Source organism: Halichoeres trimaculatus, unplaced genomic scaffold (genome assembly GCF_033239565.1).
Source record: "Halichoeres trimaculatus isolate MK-OKI-2021-1 unplaced genomic scaffold, fHalTri1.1 fHalTri1_scaffold_14, whole genome shotgun sequence".
NCBI classification, from domain to species: domain Eukaryota; kingdom Metazoa; phylum Chordata; class Actinopteri; order Labriformes; family Labridae; genus Halichoeres; species Halichoeres trimaculatus.
Genome location: NW_027437192.1, coordinates 6,620,814 through 6,643,229, shown reverse-complemented (window position 1 = coordinate 6,643,229; position 22,416 = coordinate 6,620,814). Strand labels below are relative to the sequence as shown.

General features: G+C 41.5%; 1 protein-coding gene across 1 annotated transcript in view; it reads left to right on the top strand.

The window, feature by feature from the left end:
• Positions 1 to 783: 783 nt before the first annotated feature.
• macf1a (microtubule actin crosslinking factor 1a) overlaps positions 784 to 22,416 on the top strand; it is a 313,188-nt gene continuing 291,555 nt past the window's right edge. The window contains exons 1-2 of the mRNA XM_074686117.1: positions 784 to 988; positions 13,807 to 14,042. Of these exons, the coding sequence (XP_074542218.1) occupies positions 13,820 to 14,042 (223 nt within the window). The 5' untranslated portion in view covers positions 784 to 988; positions 13,807 to 13,819. The remainder of the gene's footprint in view (positions 989 to 13,806; positions 14,043 to 22,416) is intronic.

Genomic DNA, 22,416 nt, shown 5'->3' with positions numbered 1-22,416 from the left:
TAGCAACAGAACTACATCTAAAAAGTAAAAGATATTCACTAACTTTTGTCATATAAGGCCCCCCCCAAAAAAATTGGTCTGGCCCACCCAAACTTGGAATCCTGGCTCCGTCCCTGGTAACCTGTAAGGAGGATTTGAGCTGCTGTGAACACCTTCTCCCTCCTGGTGAGTAAACACGTCTCCCTGTTACCTCTCCTCTCCTCTCCACTCCATCTGTGATCAATTGTTTTCAGCTACTCCCTCTTCCTCCAGCTGTTTGAAAAGGGAGGAGGGAGCCAGGCAGTGTGTGTGTGTACATGTGAATGTGTGTATATGTGTGTGTGAGGGGATTATTAAAACCCAGATTAGTGCTATCTCATGTGATGTGAAAGTTCCAGCTCTGCTCCTCTCTGTAATCCTAAAAATGCTTATGAATGAGCTGCAAATATGAGAATGTGAACGCCCTGTTTCCCACTGTGTCCACCCTAAATTGGGAGAAAGTGTGTGTGTATGAGTGTGTGTGTGTAAGTGTGTGTTTCGGCCTGGGTTTGGCGGTGCTGCTGAGCCAAAGATGACGCAGGACTACAAGCGAAATCTCGATTTACGCGACACTTAACGGACTCAATAGACATGGGTTAAATGTCAGAGCCGTGAAAACAGCCTATTGAGGAGAAAGCGAGAGTGAGTGACCAGCAGAGGAGGGCTGGAGGTGGGGGGTTGAGGAGAGGAGGGAGAGAGGAGGGGGGAAAGCCAGGAGGAAGAATCGGACAGCCATTTCTATCTGGATTACGCTGCTTGCTCCTCTTCCTCACAGCCTCTTCCTCCTCTGGCTGTGTGTCCACTTTAGTAACAGGAGGAAAACGTGGGTAACAGGGAGCAGATATCACCCAATCTTTTCGTCCATCCACTACATCCATCCATCCGGGGAGGAGAGCGGAGCGGTGGCGGCAGCATCCCCGGCCTCCCTCGCGCTGTGCTCGGATTCGAGGATCGCTGCTGCCCGGTGAAGGTAAGCGGCTCCGGAGCTCTCATGGAGCACGCTGCTCTGTTGAATCCTACTAACCCGTGCATCATTACATCATCAATATCATGTGTTTTTAAGAGATGTCGAGTGTTGTAATCGTATTAATTTATCAGTCATTCTGACACCATCAGGATCAGCTGAATGATCCGTCTTTAAAGCGCGTCAACGCGTAAAAACACGTTTTGGAGACACTGAAATGTGTTAAAAACGATGTTTTAAGCGTGCGTTTTGAAATATTTGGCTTGATAAGGTGTTGTCTCCATGCTTGCTTCGCTGTTTTATCAGTAACGTGTTGATTTCAGTGTCTTCACACATTTAAGGAGATGCTATTTGTGTATATTCAGGATAAAAAAAAGCCCATAAAGTCTGTTTTTGCCTCTAACCGTGCAATTTTCTAAGCACGTTGCTCGTGATTTGTGTTCCGGAGGGCTGGGGCTGGACCAAGCAGCGGCCACTGAGTCCGAGAGGCTTTCTGGGTCGTGAGAAGGCTGCTGAGGTTGTTCCCACTAATGACAGACCCAGCAGCAGACAGCTACAAATGGATAAATGTAATTAGTTGGTGTTATGGACGCAAACAGAAGAGGTGTGTTGGACAAAGAGGCTCCCAGTCTGCAGCCCTGCGTGTACGGTTCTCCATGTCTGATGTCCATTCATGCAAACACATTCCCCCCCTGCACAATCACAGAGAGAAAGAGGACGGCATGCGTGCACAAAACCCGGTGACACCAGCTGCAGCTCAGTTTTATATGCACAGCTATCAGCTTATTGATCCAGAGGAACCTCCATTTTCACACCACCTCCACCTGCTTTGAAGTCCCAATGGGCTCCATCACTGCAGGCTGTCTGTCTCTCTGTCTCTCTGTCTGTCTGGAAAACCTCTGTGTGTATTAAAGGGGTGCAAGCAGAGAAAAAGAGGAGAATCAACATCCAGGGCTTCCCTCCTGCAGCTCTGTAGCAGATGGTCACACGCAGCCTTATGCTGGACCTCCAACTAGCAGGCGACTGTTCTCAGCCGGACTGAACAGGACACAAGCATGAGACGCCATATTCCATAATTCATCGGCATTGTTTTCCTGTAAAATTATATAAATAAGTTGGTCTCTTCCCCATTTTGTCCTCTGCTCTGGCTGTGGACACACCCCCTTACTACTGCCAGAGGAGGAGAGCTCCAATATGTCTGAGATGCTGGAGGATGAAGAGGGATGAAGAGGAGCATCATTTGTATCCAAGGCTGTCTGTAATTGGTTCTCTTTCAGATGGCATCGTTATCGTTGAATTAAGTTCGTATCCATTTTAGAGGCATGGTCAGAAATGCATGACATGAAAAATGATGAGGCACATGAGCAAAGTGCATGTAGGGTAATGACACAGATACAGAGCCAACGTGAATTTTCTGGTCGCTCATCATGTGTTTCTGAAGCTGAGATAGATGCATCAGATTGTTTGTTTTCACTTCACAAAGGCTCTTATTTTGTCCCTCAGGGGCATTTGTAGACCCAGAAGAGTGTGTTTAATGACACTAATAGCTCAGTTTACTACAAAGGGATGAGAGTACACTGATATATTGTGGTTGAGTATACACATCACACAGTGAACCCACACTCTGCTGTGATTTTTAAAAAAACAGCATATAGATTTTCAGTTTCAGTATGTAATATATAGATACTGCATAATTTATTTTCCAAGCAGCTTTTCCAACTCAAACTGACTCAGTTTGGAAGAAAAGATGATGATTCTCAGTCAGTGCAGGTGATGTTCAAGAAAGAGAGGGAAAAAGGTCTCTAATTTCAGAAGCTAAGGTTAGAAAAGTCTTTCTAGCCTAGCCTGATAAATGCTAAATCACGTAAGGTTTTTTTTTGTCTTTATTTAGAAGTTGCTCTCCCTGTGCTTTTAGTCTCATGTTGCTGTGAGAGAAATGATTGATTGCTTTTATTGCAGCCTTTCTGTTGGTGTATAAAACAGTGAAGTAAAATGCAAAACAATTGATGTGATATGACAGATTCAGATACAGATGGTTTTTAAATTCTGGTGCTGTTGAGGACGGCCACCTGCCCGAGTCGATACATACTAGCCACGTTTTCATGGACCCAAATATTCCACTTGCATTCGGTTTATTTGCTCAACTGGAAAGAGTTTAACCTTTGTATACACCTCAATCTGAAAGAAAAATGCCAATCCGAATGGACATATAATCGGTTTCACAGGGGTGGAATATTCCTTTCCCCAAACCGATTGAGGTATCATGTATCCACTCAAACTGAAAGTTGTCAGGGTGTGTTCTTTCAGCGCATGCTCAGATATGACGTAAGACGCACCTAGAGACGTTCCTCAATTTGTTTACGTTTGTTTGTGCATGCCCCACTGACTATTCTGTTTGATTATAGCGGTGCATGTCAACCAGAGATTTGAATATTCCTTTGCATGTATACTGTTGTTTTCGGAAGTCATTCAGAAAGATTCAATTCGGAAAGACGAAAAACTCCTCATGTAACCGTGGCTGCTGATTCAGAATATAACAGTTTTGATATTGTTCAATACAATTTGATATGATAAAATTCTTTACAGCACAGTATGTTTTGAGATGACGTTCTTTGATGGGATACAATACAAGACACGATTCGATACAGTACAGTATGGTCTGATACAATTCACTTTGATTCGATTTGACACAATAGGATAAGATATTCTATGTCACAGATTGACACGATACGAAATGATACAATAGAATATAATACTCTACAATTTAACAAGACAATCTGATATGATACAATGTGATATACAATATGATAGTGCTGAAAGAAACAATTTCACGTGACATGATGTTGTATAGTTATGTTACGATTAGTGGTGTGAAAAAATATCTTTACAGCACTATATCGCAATACCTTTACCTGTGATACAATATTGACCTTAATCAATTCTTAATATGGATATTTTTGTTAAAATAAAAATTCATATTCTAGGTGAATTGGAAGTACAATAAGTCTTCCCCACCTCCACTGTGGTAGATGGCGCCAAGGAGTTACTCCGTTGTATGTTGCCCTTAAACTGTGTAATAAATATAATCTCAAAGTAATATCTCAATTTTTTTTTCTAAACTTGAAGATGCAGGTTTTGATGCCGTAAATAGGGATGGGTACCAAGATAGGTACTTTTACAGGCACCGACCGAATTCCGTCAAAAGTACCGGGTACTGATAGACTGTGAGTGGAAGAGTTGGTGATTTTCCATGCTAGACATGAACACAGCATTATAAAGTTATATACCAAAGAATGAATACATTGAATTGAAAAAAAAAGTCTTACTATTAAAAAAATGTATATTTTCTAACATATAAACACAAAAAAGTACAGAAAATTGGTACCGTTAAGTACCAGTACCAATTAATAGGTACCGGGCATTGGTACCATTTCGTTTCACATGTGAAAGGTACCAATCCCTAGCCATAAACATCAATGTTTTCTCTCTATTCTTGGGTCAGTTAGTTTAAAACCATCTTATGTTTAATTTTTACAGTGTAGTAGACTAATAAAATAATAATCAAAGTCTTGTTTTGCGCAATATTAGTTTTTTTTTGAGTGACATTGGTCACACCAAGTGACATTTATCAGTTTCACCATCTGACCACGTCTTTCACCCAATCTGTTTTTTTGCAACATTAGTTTAATGTAACAGTAGTTAAAGTGACAAACTTGACTCACTTTATGTTTTTAAGTTAAGTGTCTGTATGAAACTCAGCATAAGACTTTCATTATTTCAAAAACAATGAAATAGAAAAGTTGTTTTAAATCTAAAAGTTAACTGTGTAGAATATTGCAGTATATCACAGCATTGGGAGATTATTGTATCCTGAGGGTCTTGCCGATACTCACTAGTTACGATGGGTATGATTAAAACAATACGATACTGTATGATAGGATGCTATTCAATTTGTTACAATTTCATTTCAAACATTATGAAACTATTTCATAAAAATGATATGAAATGACAACTCAATTTGATTGGTCTGGATAGGATTAGGCACTATAAGATACTATATGATACTTACAGTAAGAAACAAGACGAGAGAAGTTGTTATGATAAAACAGGAAACAATATATCTTAAAATGCTGAACAAAAACGGAGGACATTGCGACACCCCTCTCTTCTCTAGTTTTCTATCTGCAGCAAGAATTCTGCTTAAACTAGAAAAACATGTTCGTAACTGAATCATTTACCTTAGTTCTTGGTAATGACGTGTTGAGTCATCAGACACGTCTTGATTTCCAGTCTTGTTACTGATCTACTCATGCTCTTCCAGGCTGTTTTTGACAATATGGAAATCCTCTGTCTTCTATTTGAAAAATGCTTGACTGGCACTTCCATCCTCCCTCTGTGTGTAAGTGTGTGAGTGTAGCTGGCAGTCTGTGTGGATATTTGCAGATCTTTGTTTGCTCACAGCATCTTATCGTTAGCACAGTAAGAAAAAATCAGATACAGAAAGACGGATATACTATCTTCATATTGTTGTTTTTATGATGCTCACGGTGACGTCCTGTAGCTGTAATTATTGACCTGTGTGTGAGACGCCGTTAAAGATTGAGTACGCCTTTTTTATTATAGGTCATTTTTTAAGTTCTTCGTTTTCTACTTTCACTTTAATGAGTGCTCTATCAAACCAGTCTTGCTGAGTAATAAGCTTCAGAGTAACTGGGCAGCCTGTTCAGTTTGTGCCTGTGTCTTTACAGTATCCATGAGCATTAATGCATGAGTGTGTGTGATATGTGTGTGTGGGAGCTGAGTCTAGACGTTCATTTATCCAGTCTGTCAGCGTGTTACTCATCATGACCGGGGGCTGTGTTTTAAGGGGAAGAATTGCTCATTCATCCTCTTACTGGACTAATAATCTGGATTTAAAAACTTATGTAACAAAGTGTTTTTAACTTGTCATGTTTAGGTGTAAGATGAGAAATTTAGCCCACTTGTTTAGGATGCTACTATTTTTAAGAATTAATCAGTAGTTGGTTTTAAACAGGTGATAGTATTCTGAACAGCTCCTGTTTGGAGAATCTGATTGGAGGTTTCACACAGAAGCCAAGCTACATACAGCTGTGGAGACTACAATTGTTTGCCAGTTTAGCCACTTTATCTGCTTAAAGCCACTCTAGCCTCTCACCACGTTAAAGGTCCCATATTCTGCTCCTTTTCTGCAGTTTAATATGAATCATTGATGTCTTCATGAAACGGTGAAATGGTAGTAACATGTTTTGGTCCAAAAAGCCAATAAATCAAGCACAGCAGCATTGTTTCCAGGCTCTCATAGCCCCTCTGTTCAGAACGCTCTGATTGAGTGGGAGTGACCTTCATATGTAATGAGCCACCGCTGATACCGCCCCGCTCTTCTACATCACTGAGAGCGGCGCCGCGAGCTCCAAGTGCACAATGTTTAGAAAACAGCGAAGCTCGTTTACCGTAACATCACAGGCTAAAACAACAGGCTAATCACAGCTAAAGTTAGCATCCTTAAGCTAACACAGTTGTTGGTGGATGGTTGGTAATGCGCCTGGATTCAGGACCAGTCTATTCGCTAGCCCTCTGTTGTACTGTCCAAAGTTGGAAAAGCAGTCGGCCGTGAAGTGACTAGCACACACATGCACAGTTTTACTGAGTGTAGCTGGAACATTTCCTTGATAAATGAACTCTAGCCACTTAGTCTTGTCTTCTTCCGAGATGGGAAGTTTGTGCATGGAACTATGTGGCTGTTTACAGCCAAAAACAGAGCAGTGATGGCTCTTCAACTTTGGCATTCTCCTCCCTGCTGCTGAGGAGGGGAGTGGGCGGGGAGGGGGTTCGGGGGTATCTGCTCCGATGGACCAATCAGGTCAGACTTGCTCCTGATTGGTCAAAAAAGGGAATGGCTGAGGTCAGCAAATCCCCCAAATCCAAACAGCTCGTTTTAGGTCAGGATTTTACATTCACAAGTTCTACTAAGTACAGGTTTTATCATTAAATATCACATTTTCTGGGCTGGGAGGAAAGACAAAGACCCACAAATTTCACTAAAGACTTGATAAAGTGATTTTTGCATAATATCTTAAAGTCATTACATCTGAAAAAAAAAGTTCAAGTGGACACTTTACTAGTGATTTCTGTAATTGTTTTGTCACTGCTTTACCTTGATAGCCTAGCTTAGCTTAGTTTAGCTTTAAGATTCAGACCAGGCGATTGTGCTTGCTAACTGGTTGTGCAGCTCTGTATTCACTCAGTAAACCAGGCGTGTAAGTCGGATGTTTTTTCTGTTCAGGTAGCTCTGTTTTATTAAGCCTGTCAGGCAGCATTGAGCGTTACGTCTCTCAGTTGAACATTGTCAGTAAAACTCCCATCAGCAGCTGTTCGAGCGCAGGAATGCTGCTCCGGAGGACGAGCAGCGACGGTTAAAGCCGTTACTCTCTCTGTTTTACCTCAGTGCATTTCTTCCTCCTCCTTTTGTTTCAAACACACAAACACTCACATACTGTAGACACACAGACCCTGCTCTGCTCAGGCTGAGCTGTGGGAACAGAGCATGTCCATGTAAATCCCGGTTGTGGTGATAAATCAGGACAGTCAGGCCTGCAGCATCCCTGCTCGGTCTGATTCAGCTGCTGCACGTTGTCACAGGAAGAGACTTCAGCCAAGAGCTCAGCGTGGACTCTGTGTGTGTGTTAGTGCATGTGTGTGTTGTAGTAACAAAACTTTGGTGCACTCTCTTCAGTTCTGTTTGTTTTATATTAATCAGTTGTAGATAGAAATTCATGTTTTTAATACATTTAAATAGAAAACATAATCAAGTGACAACGTCATACAGCTACTGGCTCCACTTCTTCATGTGCTCAGGAAGTGTTGCTTGTCTTCAGATTATATAAAAGTAAATCAAGAATTGAAGATGTGACACTTCAGGTCTTACAATTAGAGCAGTTAAAAGCCATGACTTTAAGGCCTTGGAAAAGTATAACAGTATAGGTGAACTGATAGCGAAAATTAGGACGGACTCTCAGAATCACAAAGTCAAACTTTATTCATTTATTTGTTAAATTTAAAGATGTTTTGGGTCTTCTTTTGCCTTTTTGGTGGGAATAGGAGAGGGGATAAAGCAGGAAACAGGAGGAAATGTAGAGAAGGTGACACATGTTGGATTCGAGCCCAGGCTGATGCTCAAAGGATTGAGCAACATGGACATCTGGATACACCAACACCTCATCAAACTTATTATATAGTTTATTTTTTCAATTTGAACCCATCACAGACAGTCTTGGGATTTTTTTTCTTTAGTTTTAATAAAACAGATTAATCTTTACCAGAAACAGGAAGTCACTGGACAAAGGAGTGTATTGTCAGTTTTGGTTGGAAAAAGTTCTTAGCCATGTCTCAAAATGATTACTTTTTGTTATTTTATGTATATTAATAAAAATGCACCTGATTTGTTTAGGTTTTGGACTTATTATTGGACATCTACTATTGTAAAGCCCCTGTAAGGAACTTTTAATTTGTGTCAGTTTTGGCGCCCCCTGTGGAAAATTGTATTGAAAAATAAAAAAACCTTTAGTTATCCCAGAGGGGTAATTAAGGTGCATAGAGCAGTCAACAATGAGAACAGACAGCTTTCGCAGACAGACCATATTGCACATTAAACTCAAAGTCTACTGTTTAAAATGCTAAAATCCTAACTTCAAGAAAATAAAAAAGGAAAAACAACTGCTCAGAAAATAAGAAACGACAAAATTGAGATACTAAATCCCTTAAGTGTCAAAGAAATATTGAGACATAATTAAAGAGAACCCCTGAGCACTGAAGAACAACAATAAAAGTAATACCTTTTGGATTACTGATCCTGTCTTTTCCATTAGTTGGTTTTCTGACAAAAGAAACCCTCATTCTGCTTTTTTTTTGTGTTTTCTTTACCGTAAATCACCTTCCCCCTCACAACAGTATCAAGCATTAACAAGTGCGATACATCAATAATCTGTTTGCTAAAAGTTTTATTTGAATTTCAAAGTCATTAAGAGGCTTCAGTGTTGCTAATAATCTGTTTAAATACCACTACATAAACATTTCTCACAGGACCTAACTAGTAGGGGTGGGAGGGAAAAATTAATATCGATGGATTTTTTTGTTTGACAATATTGAAATCTGGATTCTTAGCCAATAAATTGATTTTTTTTTCAAATTCAGATTCATTTCAGTCTTTGTGAGGGTTCAGTCTTTCTAACTAGATTGGAAAAGAGTTAACCACTTTTCTCCAGACGAGGGTGAAATGTTTTTCTCTGACACATGTGATACGCATTTTATGGGAACACATGACTTCTGACGTAGTCTGTAGACATTGTCATCATTGAACTTTTTCCAATGATGTTAAAAAATCAAACTAAAAAAAAGACAAAAATCGTAAATAACGACGAATTGCAATTTAAATTGAATTGGCACCCCAAAAATCATAACAGAATTGAATCGTGGGAATAGCATATCGTCCCAGCCCTAGTGTCTGACATAACATATACTGAAAGTGAAATTAATCATTTTAATGAACAGATGGAAAAAAATAATCAGCATGAAGTTGATTGAGATTAATAGAACTGCAGACGAGGGAAAATGTGAGGGTTATTTTTTAAAGTGGAAGAAAAGAAAAAGTCAGTGCTTGGAGTCAGAATCCAAAGTTATGAGTAAGTAAACGTGTCAGTGTGTGAATGTGTGTTTCTGTGATCGTAAAAATGCCTCAGCGAGGGTCTCATCAGGACGTGATTTCACTCCCTCTGCTCCTCCAGAGTTCCTGCCTCTGCGTCTTTCTCCCTCAAACATCTCTGTTTCTCCTCACAGAGCTCTAATGACACAGTGAAGCTTTGAAGCTCCATTCAGGCTCTATTTTTAAAACCGCTCCTTTCTGTGACTCACTGTCAGCGAGCAGCGGGGAAACTGACTTTCAACACACACTCAAAGAAAGACACAGCCGCACCAGGCCCTGCCAGACTCACACACTCCACCATACACCAAAGAACCGCAGGGCATTCTGGGAAGGTTTAACCTCTTCCTGGCTGCGTTGCCGTGGAGACGGGGATTCAGGAAGTGGGGTTTTGTCAGTGGTTGGGTCAGGGGCCAGAGAGAGGAGGAGAATGAGGAGGAGGAGGGTTTTTGGCAGCGGCAGCAGCTCAGATGGAAATCCCAGCCGTTGTTCTGGACTCACACATCGCTCACAGAAACATTCCCACCCTGTGACCAGCGCTCAGGTCGCTCCACAGTTAATCTGCTGTCACAGACTCCGGGTCAGGCAGCAGGACTTTGTTGGAGAGCTGGCAGTGTGAGCTGGCTGTTTGCTGACAGGAGCTTCAGAGATGCCAGGGTCAGTTTTTTTCTGACCGTGACTTAGGAAACAATCAGGATTTTAGTGATCAGTTACTTTAAAATACTTTTAAATACGCAACAGACTTTTTCATGTAGAGGAGATTCTGTCATGTCACAGTCGGAGAGGTTGCTACAGGTGACACTAACAAATGAGCAATTGCTTAATGACATGCTTGGTTTACTCACACACCTGACTGGAGCAGAGGGGGAATCCCTGATACTCAGTTTTTCCAACAGATTCTAATAATCAGACTCTTTAGAATCTAAAAATAAGTGGACTTCATGCAGGAAATCCAAAGGCTCCAGACGAATGACTTCACCTCCTGTAGCTTTCTTATCTTTGGTGGAACATTTGCTGCAAATTTTTCCACAAAGTTCAAAAAATAAGATGTTGTCACAGTGTTTTTAATTCTTTTGAAGATTGGCAACCACCAGTGTTGAATAAAGGCACCAGTGTGATGCAAAGACCTGCAGTTCCTCACGTGTCCACTAGGGGCTTGTTTGATGGTAGAAAAAACTTTAGCAGTCTCTATTATTTTCTTCATTCCTGTGACACTGTACCAGAAAAGGGCCCAACATGCAGGACTCAAAAGTCTGTTAAATCAAGTGTTGTAAACTAAAATATCAGGGACAGTAAAAAACATGTGCTAAGGTCAAAAACACAGAGGTAAAACAAGGGAATAGTGCGGGACTCCTGACAAGAAAAGTACACAAACTGGCACTTAAAGGAGGGTAACAGAGTCAGGGCCTGTGTCCACTGAGAGCCCAAATTTTTAACACCACAGTCTATGTTTTTTCTCCATCACTGACCCATCAAAATCAGGAAGGCGAGATTTCATATATGAATTTTGTCAACGGTGATAGAGGTCTGAGAAGAAACTTACCTCTGGGTATTATTTCCAGTACCAGAGCTGCTGCTAATGCTACTTCACCTTAACTGTAAATTACTTTTATATATTCTCCATTTAAGGGGCTGTGAACAGTTTCAAAGTGATCTTAAAAAAGCCTCCCTTCTAAATATATGCCTGATCGTAATCCACACTTTAAAATGAGATTATCACCAGTGATGTATTTTTTTGTTGTTGTTGTGAGTGAGAAGAGATAAAGCACAGAGATCTGTGTCTTTCTCCACTGAAAACTATTTCTGAGATTAAGTTCGTAGTGATGGTGGACACTGGAGCCTAACTGTCAGACAGAAAAAGGACAGAAGAGCAGAAGAAAGTTGAACAGGAGAGAGATAGAGCACGAGCTAAAGGCTAACACAGGAGCTAAGCTGTTTGTGCTAATGTTGATTCCAACCCACAGTCAGCAGTTATTCTGCAGTGGTCTGTTCAAACTTGAGAGTCTTTCGATAAAATGAAGAGTGAGGTTACGTTAGCTCTGATTGGTAGACGACTGGCAGGACATAACTAACCAGGATTCACTAACGTTACACATTACAGACATGTCTTGGACAAAGAATATGTGTTCCAAAACAAACACACACCTGGTTAAAAGTCACATCTGTCACATCTTCACGACAGTGTGCGTGAGGCTCGTGGCCAGAAGGTGGTGAGGCAGTCCAATTTAAACAGGTCCTCCTCATAGCATCTTCAAAGCCGATTGAGTTTACACTAATTTGAATCATATAGAGCATTTCTAAACAGCTGTCACTGCTGAGGGAGTGAGAAACCCATAGGATACTTTTCATAACCACAAGCAACAGGTGGTCAGTGTAAAAAAAATGACATTAGTGGACCCAAAACTTTTCATCTGGCCCTCAGACTATTACTAGAAAATAGCCCAGTGAGGAGAAAGTTAGCTTGTGCTTTAGCATAACTTCAGACAAAAACAATTATAAACTTGTTACATGTGGCACACGTTACCTTCTTTTGTTCACTTGAAGTTGGGGTTAATAACTCCTCTTGCACAAGTTTTCCTCCGGGGGGCCTCTGACTGTCCAGGATATAACTCCTTAAATCAAAAATAGCTTTCTTTGTGTTAAGGTGACACCTTGGATTATATATTTTTTAGCCGCAGAGTCTGTTTGTTGTCAAATGAGACGTACAGGTACAGGATTTCTAAAAGTTGGCGCTATAAATACAGACTTGTCAGTAACATTCTTTATTAAAAATGAGCTTTTCTGCTTCAACTTTTCGCTTGAGGCTTTCAGAGAGTGACATTTTCTAAACTTTAAATATATCTAGATGGCCTTCCTCCAAACTACAATACTGTTTATAATGGTGATGGACAGCCTCACATGTGTCTTTTTACACTATATATAAAAAAGTCATATCTAGTGTCAGACAACATGCAGGAATTTCTTGGCATAATAATAATGGGAGACTTCTGTCTGTGTCTGAGCTTTGATTGATAATGATACCTTTTACTCTGATTTTAGAGTTGTGAAAGAGGGAACAATCGTTCATGAGAGAAACGACCAAAAAGCTGATAAAACCGTACCAAATAAAAGGACAAAAGTAGAAAACCAATCATCTGACCTGCTTACCTCCCCAGAGGCTCTTAAGAGCCAATTCATTCTGTCTGGACGAGTATTGATCCTGTGATGGACAAATCAGAGCAGAGTCAGGTCCTCTGGGTCCACACACACACACACACACACACACACACACACACACACTCAAACCCCTTCATTGGGTGTGTGCTTACACTGCCAGCTCAACAAAGTGTTGTTGAATCTAAACTCAGAGCCAATAAAGAGACTGAGAGTGAAGATGGATGAGACAGAATAAAAAAAGAGAAAGGGACAAAGAGTGGATTGAGATGAGAAAAGCTCTCCTCTCTCTCTGTATTGACTCTACTTTAAAAATAGAAACACTAGCTTTGAAATCTCATCCCCCTCCCCTCCTCTCTCCAGCTTCTTGTTTCAGTTAAGTCTGCTGGATTGTCTCTTATGACTCTTTTCCAGCCCTCAGTCAAGGCACAGTCGTCTGGCATCATCAAAACCACCCACAGAATAAATTATAAAAACCTTTAGTGAAAGAAAATGTGAATAAAATAGTTCCTCATCAGATCCATCCCATCCATGTTAACATGAAGTCACTCCTTTAAGAAGGTATCTCTATAAACATTCTTGGACTTGAACTGACTCCTCACTCAGGCCTCAGTAATCTTCCTCCTCATCTCTGCTGTCATGTGCTTCCCTCCTCTTTCATCACCTCCTCAGATTCTTTCTGTATTTCCGTCTCAGTCTCGGCCTCCTAAAACTCTTCTGCAGCCGCCTGAACTCGATGACTAACCCAGTTGTTTCTGATTATCACATTAGGACTTCGGTGCTTTTACTCTGAAACTCTGCATCATTCATGTCCCTGTGTGATCCGTCTGGTTGGAGCGATGAATTATAGAGTCTCCCTCTTCTCCTTCTTCTCTTTCCCCACATTCTTCTGACCTTCTTTCCTTCCCTTCCCCCTCTGCTCTACATCCCTCTCCTCCTTCTCTCCTTCCTGCAGCTCTTACAGTAACATGGAGTCTTCAGATGATGACACTCTAAGCGAGCGCTCCTGCGTCAGCGAGCCGTCCTTCCGTAGCGAGCGTTCAGGGGGGTCGTTGTCCCCGTGCCCGTCGGGACCTGCCGGGCTGCCTGGAGACACTTTACCCTGGAACCTGTCCAAACATGAAAGGAGGAAGAGGAAGAGCCAGGACTCAGTGCTGGACCCGGCAGAGAGGGCGGTGGTCCGAGTAGCAGGTACGTTGCTGTGTCCGGAGCTTGATGAGCTTTGTCAGTGTTCCTTTGAGCAAGGCATTGTCGCTGCACCAGCTTGGGAAGTTTGAATAGTTTTAGTAGCTGGAAAAGTATCTGTTGAACTTGTCTCAGTGACCTCTCTCTGGAGGCTGTAAACTCACAGTTAAGACTTTTTTTGATGGACTCTCACTTATCTGTGAAATCCAGCTCAAAGAAGGAATTTTGACCTTCTTGTACCCCTTATCCATCAGATATCAGATCAGTTCCAGGATGAGTCTGGAGCTGGTATCAAATTTGGACCAAGGACTTCAGCACTTTGCTACAATTTTGGCCAAAACTTCACAGTAAAGTTGAGGCTAGCAAAATGCTAAGGCTAACAAAGACTGGGGCGAGGTCACGCCTCATAATCTGTGTAAGAAAAATCAAACTGCATTTGTAAATTCAGATTTTTGATGAACTAAACAAATTCTTTGGATTTGTTGTGTTCAGATGTGTAAGTTTGCAAAGGACTTGAATGAGTAGTCCTCCATTGCCATTGTGCAAGAAGATGCTATGCAAGTACTGCTGGAAGGTACAAGCCATATTCATGACATGTGCAGTGGTACGATTCGGAGGCCCTGTTGCCACTCTTTCCTTTGGAATAGAAAGCTGTTTTTTAGACCGATCACAAGCTGAACAGACACTGAACAAGCACTAGACCAGAGCTACAGTGACCGGCATAAAAAAGAAGTCGCCACCAAGAAAAGGGTCACACACCCCTGGCATTGCCATCTTGGAATATGTCCATGCCATCAGAGAAGAAAAACTCCATCGATGGACTAACCTGGTCATTCAATATATTCAGGTAGTCAGCTGACCTCAATCTTTGAGCACAGACTGTTGCTGAACCTAGACCTGACCAACTGCAGCAACTCCAGGTCATAGACTGCCCCCACAGGCTTGGACAGTAGACACTAGGCATGATGGGGGATCACTTCATCTGCCTCTCTTCTTACCCTGACAGCCCATCACTCTGGAACAGGGTCAATCTGGACTCATCAGACCACATGACCTTCTTCCATTGCTCCAGAGTCCAATCTTTATGCTCCCTGGCAGACTGAAGCCTTTTTTTCCCAGTTAGCCTCACTGATTGCTGACTCCCAGCGGTCAGACTCTACTGTCAGCAATGAAAGATCTTGGTGAAAAATTAATGCAACACTGGATGGAAATAAATCTTGTGACATTGCAGAAGCTTGTTGCAACAATGCCACAGCAAATATTTGCCGTGATAAACGCTAAAGGCGATCCAACAAAATATTGGATAGTGCGAATTTTTTTTGGTAACAACCTTTTTTTGGCCAGGCAGTTTAGTGGAAAAGGGTTATCAGTGATTTACAGATGATCTTCTGCTGGTGCTGAGTGAGAGCGATGAAACAGGGTGTATGTTAGGTCCCCTAACACCTGGTGTCTGCTCTGTGTCTGGTTCGCTGCCTTGTAAGAACTACCAGACAGCTTGAGCCATGAGACCGAGGAGTTTTTGGTTTGTTTTGGGCTGTTTTACCTCAAACCTGTTGACTTTTGGACTGTCTCTGCTCATCATGTCCATTTTTTGTTGAAGTAAAGCTAAATGTGTTCTAGTTTTGATGCAGTTTAGTTGCATTTGAAAGTCAGGAGATGTTTTAATGTGGTTTCAGTGCAACTTCCTGTCCCACTTGGTCTACTCCGTGCACTGACCTCTTCTTAATGCTCCACTTGCTCCTCTTAATGACCTCATTGTGGGATGAATAAAGTTGTATCTGGCCTGATCCATAGACCAAAAAAAATGCTTGCACAGCTTGAAGTGAGGTCTCCAAAAAAACTGCTCCCCCTGGTGGCTGGCTGCAGTATAGGTAAAAAAAATCTGTCTTTCCAGCCATTCCAGATGGGCTGTGGTCAAACTTTAAAAAATTAATACACCTCGTAGAAATATTTCTCAGGTACAATTGTTGTAAGGTTTGAAGATATCATTTGGCTGTTTTGTATCCAAGTCCTCTTTTTTCTGTAAAGTTTCTTTTCCAGTAGTTATACGAGGTTGAAAATGAGGCTTTACGTGACGTTTAATGATGATTGACAGCTGCCGTTCTTGTGTATTTTTTCGGGGATTGTAAAACATGTCGAGGAAGAGTCAAGAAGTGATTAAACTCTCGAAAGAAAAAAAAAAAATTATCATTTTTGTCGCCCGGCTCCACTCAGATTCTCCCAGAATCCCTCAGCAAACGCTGGTAAAGGTCCTGTGAATGAGACATCATTTCACGCTCTGTGGTGTAGTAAATGCTCAGTGATGAAGACTTTCCTGCTTTGAATTACAGCCCAGTGAGTAACCTGAGGAGTCGGTGTTCGTGATGAGTGTGAGAGTTGATGTCTGAGAGCAGACTGCTGGCTGGAGTAATAAGCAAATGTTTGTTTTTGGAGATAAAATGAAGCTTAATCATCGCCTGATGAACGCTGAATGGTTCCAGGATTGTGCCCCGATGACAGAATATGCAGTTTTTCAGACGATATTACTCACTGAGTCTTTTTCTGACATTTGAAATGATATGAAGTGAAAGTCTTTTCATTTAGTTTCTCTTCTTTTATAAGAGTTAGAGGCACAGCTACAGGACGTGTCTTCATCTTCTTCCTCATTGGCACACTGACATCTCTTGGACACTCCTCTTTGATCTCAGGGCTTCCCTCTGGCTTTGATTCAAGGCTCATCTCCTGAAAATGCTCGGCCTTTAAATGTCAAACTAATAGAGGATGAAGACTGTATTAATCCTTGAGATAAAAACATCCACAGGATGCTTTTTTTAATGTGTTTGTCTTTCATTTGTTCCACCTTCAGGGCTCATGTGAGATCCAGGAAAGGTCATGCAAATGTTTTCATTACATAACACACAGATTTGTTCAACAGTTAAACAGAAATTAGACCCTAAATGTGACTTTTATTGTCACTTGAGTATGAGGATGAAGGTTCATGCTAATGCTGAAACTTTCCTCGCTCCTCTCAGTCGTCTTTTTCTTCTCCACCCTGTGTCCCTCGCTCTGACTGAAGATGGAGGACGGATGTAGGTTACTGGGCTCTCTGGAGAAGCCGGGTTTCCCTGCTCGTGAAATCAGACTCTGCCACAGGCTTAATGGCTTCCCCTGTTTGTCTGCAGAGAGTGAGGACCTCCAGCCTGATTACTGAAACTAATGATGTAAAAGCAGGTCTAACACTGCACCTCTCATCATTAATGTGTCGGTTATTTACTGTGTGAGGCTTTTATCACTTTAATGCATCTGAAAGGATTGATGTTCTGTGCAGCCTCCACAGGAAAATGTGTGGCTGTGTGTTTGTTTAAAGCAGAACCGTACTGAACTGAACCGAACCGCTTGGTGGAAACACAGCTTTACAAGTTGGAAATTCTGACTTTGGGGGGGCGTCCAAGCTGGTTGTTCCCAATCGGAGCTCGGCAATCCTGACTTCTGAGCACAAATGGAATGCAGCGTAAAAGCGTGACGCTGTAGCAGCGCGACACAGTTTACTCCGCTAATAAATCCAATAAAGAAGAAAAACGTGACACTGTAAACAAAGAGCAGCTATGGGAAACATCCAGGGTTTCGTCCTAAGTGTGATTGGCATGTAGCTCTTTGATACAAAGTGCTATCAAGCTTTGTTCAGAGAAGTCTGTGTGCTGTCAGGAGAAATGGAGCCGCTGCTATAACACAGGAAGTGATGATTCTTTTGACCAACCAACGGTCTGCAGTGTTGAAGCTCCACCTTCTGTGATCAGATCGGTTTAGTCTGGCACCCATTAGAAAGGGTCCCAGAAAGTTGGACGGCTCGTCTCTGTTATTTGGGGATCTGCCCCCCGGGATAAGTTAGCGAAAACGCTGTATAGTGTGTGCCATGCCAAGATGAACCCAACTGAACTGATAGTGAAAACGGGCTTTGGTCACTCCGAATTGCAAGGAGGCGTGAGTGAGTGGGAATGGTCGTCTGTCTCCATAAGATAGGCTAGCAAACCAGCTCAGGGTGTACTCCACCTTGACAGCTAGGATAGCTTCCTGTCGCTTGTGACCCTAAAACAAAAGAGTGGGAAAGATAATGGGTAGATGATCTCAAGTAGTTTTTTTTTTTGCCTTTATTGATGGGACAGCTGTAAAGACGGTAAGTGAATGTGTGGGGAAACTTTTGCTTTTTACCAGATATTTTTGGGCTTTGTATGCCTTGAATCAGAGAAGATAGGGTTAGGTTAGGGTTAGGGAAACTGGGTGAGAGTAGGGAGTGATGAGTGGGTCGAGACTCCTTTAATCTGTGTGGATCAGTTGGTTTTGTAAGGCTACCGTTTTAAGCTTTATTTATGTAAAAAGTTGACTGGTATCCTCTGATGTTCCTGCTCTCTTACCATTGCTGTAAATGCCAGTTGAATGGTTAGATATGAGTCTGATGCGATGAAGACAGCAAAGTCCTACTTTCCAGACATGGAAACAGCATGTAGGTCAGGTCAGGGTGAAGACAGGGAGACGTCAGCACCATGATCCTGGTGAAAGATTGTGTGTGTGTTAAAGCTCTTATACAGTACGTATGTGAAGACAACCTTGGATATTTATTGTATACATCTCTGCAGGGGAAGCCTTTCCATTTGGCAGACTCGTTCAGACCTGCAGCGCTGTTGGTTTTGAGTCTCTGAGCTTCAGTTCACGGGGGAAGTCTGAGTGGATTTTCAGAGATCTCTGGATTCACTATCAGATTCTTCTGCAGCCAGATGAGGATAAACTTTCTGCTCAGTTTTCTGTTTCCTACATCTGCCTCACAGTGCACTGAGAAGTTCACTTACAACTGAGCTGCATCTACTGAACTTTAATCAATTATGACAACATACTTGATTTATAACAGCAATTGAATAGTGTCGAAGCATGAAGCAAGAGGCTTTATTCTGTTAAAAGCATGCGTCTGTGAAGATATGAAGACTTCCTCTCTCCAAGTGAAGACAGAAGACTGTGTTAAATGAAGAATATTCTGTTACTCTCTATGTGTGTGCGTGTATTTCCATGTTAAGTCTCCTTTAGTCCATGCCTTCTCTTTTCTGAGGATCTGACCCACTGATGACTCCTGGCCATGTGTTTTCCACATAGTTTTGATAAACAAGGATGAGATTTACGATCCGGAGCCAGAACATGGAGCTTCATTTTAAAATGACGAGATTCTCTGATTGTTTTTGTGTCTGATTTCCTGTTTGGTATGATCTACTCCGCAGATATTGTCGGGTTTCTGCATCGTACTCCGTCTGTGCTGTGTGAATGCAGTTGTTGGCTAGAGTGGTTTCTAAGTACGGCTTAGTGGGTGGCATGGCGCTCACACTTAATGTGCTCTCTCGTTTGGTGTCACCCCTGCAAATTCCTCCATTATTGGCTGATGTCTGGGGGTGGCATTTCTCAAATCTTGCAAAATATTTCCAAATGACAGATGTCGAATTTCTTTTCAAGGACAACTGAACCAATGCTGCTAACACTTGTGCTCGGAATCCGGAATTTCCAAGTTCCGAGTGGGAACGCTGAGCTAGAACCGCACCTAAGGTTGGAATTTTCTGACTCATGAGTCGGAGCACCCACACTACCCCTGAGTTCCGGGTGGGAAACTCTGAGTTCATAGGTAAACAGTAATTAAGCCCCTGTCAGATTCTTTCATTTTAGAATATCTGACTAGTGTTTGTTGCAATAATCAGGCATATATATATATATATATATATATATATATATATATATATATATATATATATATATATATATATATATATATATATATACATATATACATATATATATAACTATATATATATATATATATATATATATATATATATATATATATATATATATAATATGTTTCTTTACATAATTTTTTTTGTTTGTTTGTTTGTTTGTTTGTTTTTCCAATGTTTATATCAAGCGGCAACCTCCTTAGTGGAGCAGATTACTGTAAAATTTCAAGAGAATCGTTCAAATGGTGATGCAAGCATGAAATTTGGTACAGATACTCTCTTAGGGTCACTCTTTTGAAATAAAACGTTAGACACGCCAAAATTCAAGATGGTGGCCATTTTTAAAGATGGCCGCCACCTTGAATTTTGGCGTGTCTAACGTTTTGTTTCAAAAAACTGTCTCTCAGAGAGAACTTGTGCCAAATTTCATGCTTGCATCACCATTTCATCTGTCAAAACAATGAGCGTTCAATGTAAATGGCGTCCATTTTTAAAAATGGCCGCCGTCTTGAATTTTGGCGTGTCTTACATTTTGTTTCAAAAGAGTGTTCCTTAGAGAGTATCTGAACCAAATTTCATGCTTGCATCACCATTAGAACTTTTGAAATATCAATCGTCTGATAGAAATGGCGTCCATCTGAAAAAATGGCCGCCATCTTGAATTTTGGCATGTCTAACGTTTTATTTCAAAAGAGTGTCCCTTACAGAGTATCTGTACCAAATTTCATGCTTGCATCACCATTTGAACTTTTGAAATAAGAATCGTCTGATAGAAATGGCGTCCATCTGAAAAAATGGCCGCCATCTTGAATTTTGGCGTGTCTAACGTTTTATTTCAAAAAACGTCTTCTGTCTGAGTCGCTAATTTTAATATTGGCACACACTGTAAGGGGGGTGAAGTTTCTTCTAACTTGGTCGTTCAGACTGGTTATCATAGTAAATTTCAGTAACAGTAAATTTTCATTTTATCGTCCGACCTAGTGTCTTTAGTGGTTTATTTTTTTTTGTAGTTCTTGTTCCTTTTGTGTAATTTCTTGTGATACCTTTTATTTCATTTGCACTTTGGTCCTCCTCATCGTGACAGGAGATATTAATTCTAGAGAAGTGAAGAGAGAGTAAGGTGGGTTTTAAGAGGACGGTGTTCACGACTGTGTGTGTATTTCTGGAGCCTGTGAATGTGTGTTTGTCACATGTACAGACATTATCTCATGCAGGCGAGCTAATAAAAGACAATAAAAGGTGATAAAAGGCAGGTTTTGCCAAGAAAAATGTGGGGAAGTTGTACCAACTGAAAATGGAAAACTCAGTATATCCATCATATCAACAAAGTTGAAAAATATCTACCAGTCACGCCTGGACTGTGTTACTCTGGGGACCTAAATAAGAAGTTTGAAACATTTAAGTGCCTCATCACGCTGCCTTAATTGCTCTCAGCTTTCTCTCCTCCACCAACAGGTGATGTTTCTTTGCAAACATGTGGGAGACTAATTACGACCAGGTCTGAGCGAGGATGTTGTTTCATGTGGTCCGTCTGCCTCACTTTTATGACCTGTAGTCATCTTTTCCTTTGCAGTAAAGTTCAATGTTTACTTTGTGAACCTGAGTCAGTATTTCAGAGAAAAGAGATGAAGAAGAAACCAGTATTTCTTTTTGAGCTTAATCATACACAGCGTCAGCATTTCAGGCCGTCTGAAGGAGCTCTGTGGATTCAACTTTAAACACGTAGGATCTCATCTGACGTGTGTTGATGAAGCTCTGTTTCCTCTCCTCTTTGCCTCTCCTGCATCAACATGTAGAACATGGTGTAAGTTTGCAGCTGGGCCGAACTTTGACAGCCAAGACCTAACGTGTGTGAGTGTTTTTCTGGGAGTGAAGGACACTTCTGAAGGAGAGGAACGTCATCGGAGGCTCGTTATGTAGGGTTATTAAAGCAGACAGTTAGACAGGGAGGTTTCCTGGCAGCACCTTCAAGCGGAGTCTCTGGGTCAGACTTGTTTGTGTGGAGATCTCTGGGCCCTGACAGCAGCAGCTTGCAGCGAGGTTTGATGCTGGCAGGGTCACAAACTAGTCAGGGGTTTCAACCCTGATGACACCTCGCCAAAATCCTGCAGTCTGAAGTCTTAATGTGTCCTGAAGTTACAGCATCTGGAAGAGTGACGTCTGTTTGGAGTTTTCTTGAAGCATAGCAATGATGAATGCTGCTTAAAGAAATCAAAAGTCCAACAACTTCTCTTCATGTTTTTGTGATCCCACCCAAATTATTTAAGGTGTATTTCTGACCTCTCTGTGTGTCTTTTTGCAGTTAATACATTCACCTTGAGATTAAAGCTATGGTCTACGATCTGAAACCCAGTTTGCCTGATGAGACACATTTGAAAAACGCAGCCTCCAATATTCAGTCTCCGTTGGCATCTGTATCGCTCATAATTCTTCCTCGCTTCAGCCTTTTCCTTGAAACTTTTTCGTTTTCTTCCCTTCGCTGTGGAGGGTAACAGCAACAGCTTCCTGGTTTCGGTCTTCTCTGGCTCCATGACGCTTCAATAGCTGAGCAGCTAGCTGACGTGAGAGGGGTAGTGGGGAAGGACGAGGCAGGACCATGGGCATGACGGTGTGGAGCAGGGGAGACAGGGGAT